General features: G+C 45.9%; 1 protein-coding gene across 1 annotated transcript in view; it reads right to left on the bottom strand.

Annotated features, from left to right (window-relative positions):
* The window catches only part of Myo5a (myosin VA), a 145293-nt gene extending 142551 nt beyond the window's left edge, over positions 1–2742 (bottom strand). The window contains exon 1 of the mRNA XM_055596857.1: positions 2664–2742. Within this exon, the coding sequence (XP_055452832.1) occupies positions 2664–2690 (27 nt within the window). The 5' untranslated portion in view covers positions 2691–2742. The remainder of the gene's footprint in view (positions 1–2663) is intronic.
* Positions 2743–2821: the final 79 nt, after the last annotated feature.

The following is a 2821-nucleotide window of genomic DNA, read 5'->3' as shown; positions in this document are numbered from 1 at the left end:
ATATATATATATATATATATATATATATATATATATATATATATATACACACACACACACAACCCAGGAAATATACTAAAACTACCAAACCAGATATTTTATATTGGTGAACTGTATGGTATAAAGTAACACAATAATGCTGTAATAAGAAAAATTTTTTTTCAAACATTTCCTTAGCAGCCCCTACCAAAAAATCAACAAATATGCTTTAACCAAAGTGTCAGCCTCAAGAAACATTATATCCAGGCACTAAGCTATTGCTCTTAAATATTTAAACTTCTGGAAATTTTTATGAAATGGAAACTCTGCTAAACTGCTACGTCAAAACCATTATCCTTCTAACTTAAGAAAATAAATTGAACAATCCCATACCCTGCACTGTAATAGTAGCTGAACTGTATCACACATCAAAATCTGCTTGAAAGGTCAGATGACAGACAACTTCTAAAAGGGCACTTTTCAGATTTAATCACATGCTGAATATCATAATTACAGCATGTCAGCAACATGCATTTCCTTGTAATCTATCAACAACTTCCTTCTCTATAATTCTCTGCAAGGGAAAGATATGTGGGTTTACCAGTGACATTTCTCCTAATAATCTCCTTCTTTCTCCTCATACTTACTCAGTCCTCTAGAGTCATTCCAACCTTTGCCATAGCCAGGAACATTCCCTATGTCCTGCTAATACATCTGCCTGCCTGCTGTTCAGGTAACAGCAGGTTATTTATGCCCTTGGAGATTCAAAGTGGGCCAAGAATACAGGAAGCAGACCGTGAGCTCCGTGAGGGAAAGGACTCTGACTTGTCCACTCTTAGAAACCACAAACACAAGGCACAGTATTTGGTCTAGAGGGTACTCAATAAATATTTGTGCCTGCCATTAAACTAAGGCCCATTCAGAGGATCAGCCCACAAATTACCATGGTACCAGGCTATTCTTAGGTATATATGAATTTGGGGGAAAGCCCCGTAAGTCCCAACCTCAGTTTCAGTGACTAAATCAGCCTGTATCTAGGAAGACTTAAAAGATGAATTCTTTTACCCATAAAGCCATGATAGAAACTCAAAACTTTATAACTTAAAAATGACAACACATTTCCCATTTTCCCCTACAAATACTGTGGACAAAACACAGATCTAGAAGTCCAACCACTCACCACCCAATTTCTGCTTATCAGCCTATAATTAGAAGGTCCAAGATGGAGGGATGGCAGTGGCCTGGTAGGGGGCCAGATGGGACAAGCCAGAACAATGTAACTCAGCAGTGTTTACAAACTGACAGCTCCTCACAGGAACATAACTAATACTTGTATCTACCTCATACATTAATTGTAATGATTAGATGAGTTAATATTTCCAAAACACTTAAAGTCCCAGGTTCGTGCAAGCTCACTTTATGGCTGGAAGAAATTAATCATATACTTCATATTTGTAAGAAAGAAAGGAAAGAAAGAAAGAAAGGAAGGAAGGAAGGAAGGAAGGAAGGAAGGAAGGAAGGAAGGAAGAGAAGAAAAAGTCATAGGTCACAGAAAGCTTTCATAACTAGTACTAAATTTGACCCTCACAACAGCCTGTGAGGAAGGCAGAACAAGTATAACTAACTCTATTTACAGGTAAAACACCTGAACCAGAGAAGTTATGTAGCTTGCCTAAGGTCACACAGTTGTCAGAAAGGTCTAGCCCAGAGGCAGGTATCTGGATAACCCATCTCGACTTCTTTCCTCGAGGTTGCAATTTGGGCTTTGGGGTTATTGGTGTCATGTGTGCAAACAATGATTTCAAAATGCTAAAAGAAGAGTCCTGAGAGCTGGGGCTATCTATATATAGCTCAGTGGTATAGGGTTTACCTAGTATGCTCGAGGTCCTACATTCAATCTCCAGTGCCATTGAGGGAGACAAAGACTGAGGCAGGAAGAGATAGATTCTGGTAAATTTTTGAAAATGTAAACTTCAAAAGTTAAGGCAATTCTGCTGAGTGGAATTAGAGATAATCAATAACCAATAGCTGGCAAAACACCTACTGAAACCATAATATAAGATACCACGATTGCATCCACCACGCACTGCCCGACACAGATTTTCTCAACAGTCTCTCCAAAATACGCCATTCAGCGATTACCAGACCCTGAGAAGATGGGCGTCGGTTTAAGACTGAAAAGGCTGCCACTTCCCCTAAACGAAAGACCAAAAGGGAAAGGCTCGCCGGGAAAGGAGGGTGAGGACATGGAGCTAACGAGGCTCTCGGGGATAGCGCGCAGGTTGCAAACTCCCAGCCACCGACGAGCCCGAGAATGAGCTCCCCGTCGCCCGGCTGCATCTTCCCGTAGGCTCCGCAGCCCGGGGCAAAGGCAAGATGCCTGCAGCTAAAGGTGAAAGAGGACTGGCCATCTCTGCAGAATCCGAAATAATCTCCCCGAGAGGCTGCCTGGAGCATACCACGACGTTATTTTAAGCACTGAGTCCCCGGAGAGAGGACCCGCGCATTTGCCCAAAAGCATCCCACCCGAAATGGGCCCGGGAGGCAGAGCAGGGATGTGCAGCCGGGGCAGGGAGGTGCAGCCGGAGCAGGGAGGTGCAGCCGGAGCACAACCCGCCCGTCCTCCACCCCCGGTCCCGGGCGCGCGACCCCTCCCCAGGGCGCGGCCCCGCGGCGCGCGTTACCTTGGTGTAGAGCTCGGACGCGGCCATGGCGGGCCCAGCGCCGACGCCCCCCGCCTGGGCGGAGGCCGCAGCTCGCGTGGCGGCCGCCCGCGCCGGTGAAGCAGCGGCGGGCGGGCGGGGAGCCGGGGAAGGGCCGGGCTGGGCTGGGCAGGGCGGGC

The sequence above is a fragment of the Psammomys obesus genome, unplaced genomic scaffold (genome assembly GCF_907164565.1).
Source record: "Psammomys obesus unplaced genomic scaffold, mPsaObe1.curated_primary_1811, whole genome shotgun sequence".
In the NCBI taxonomy this organism is placed as follows: domain Eukaryota; kingdom Metazoa; phylum Chordata; class Mammalia; order Rodentia; family Muridae; genus Psammomys; species Psammomys obesus.
Note: the sequence above shows the minus strand (reverse complement) of the source record. Positions and strands in the feature narration are given on the sequence as shown.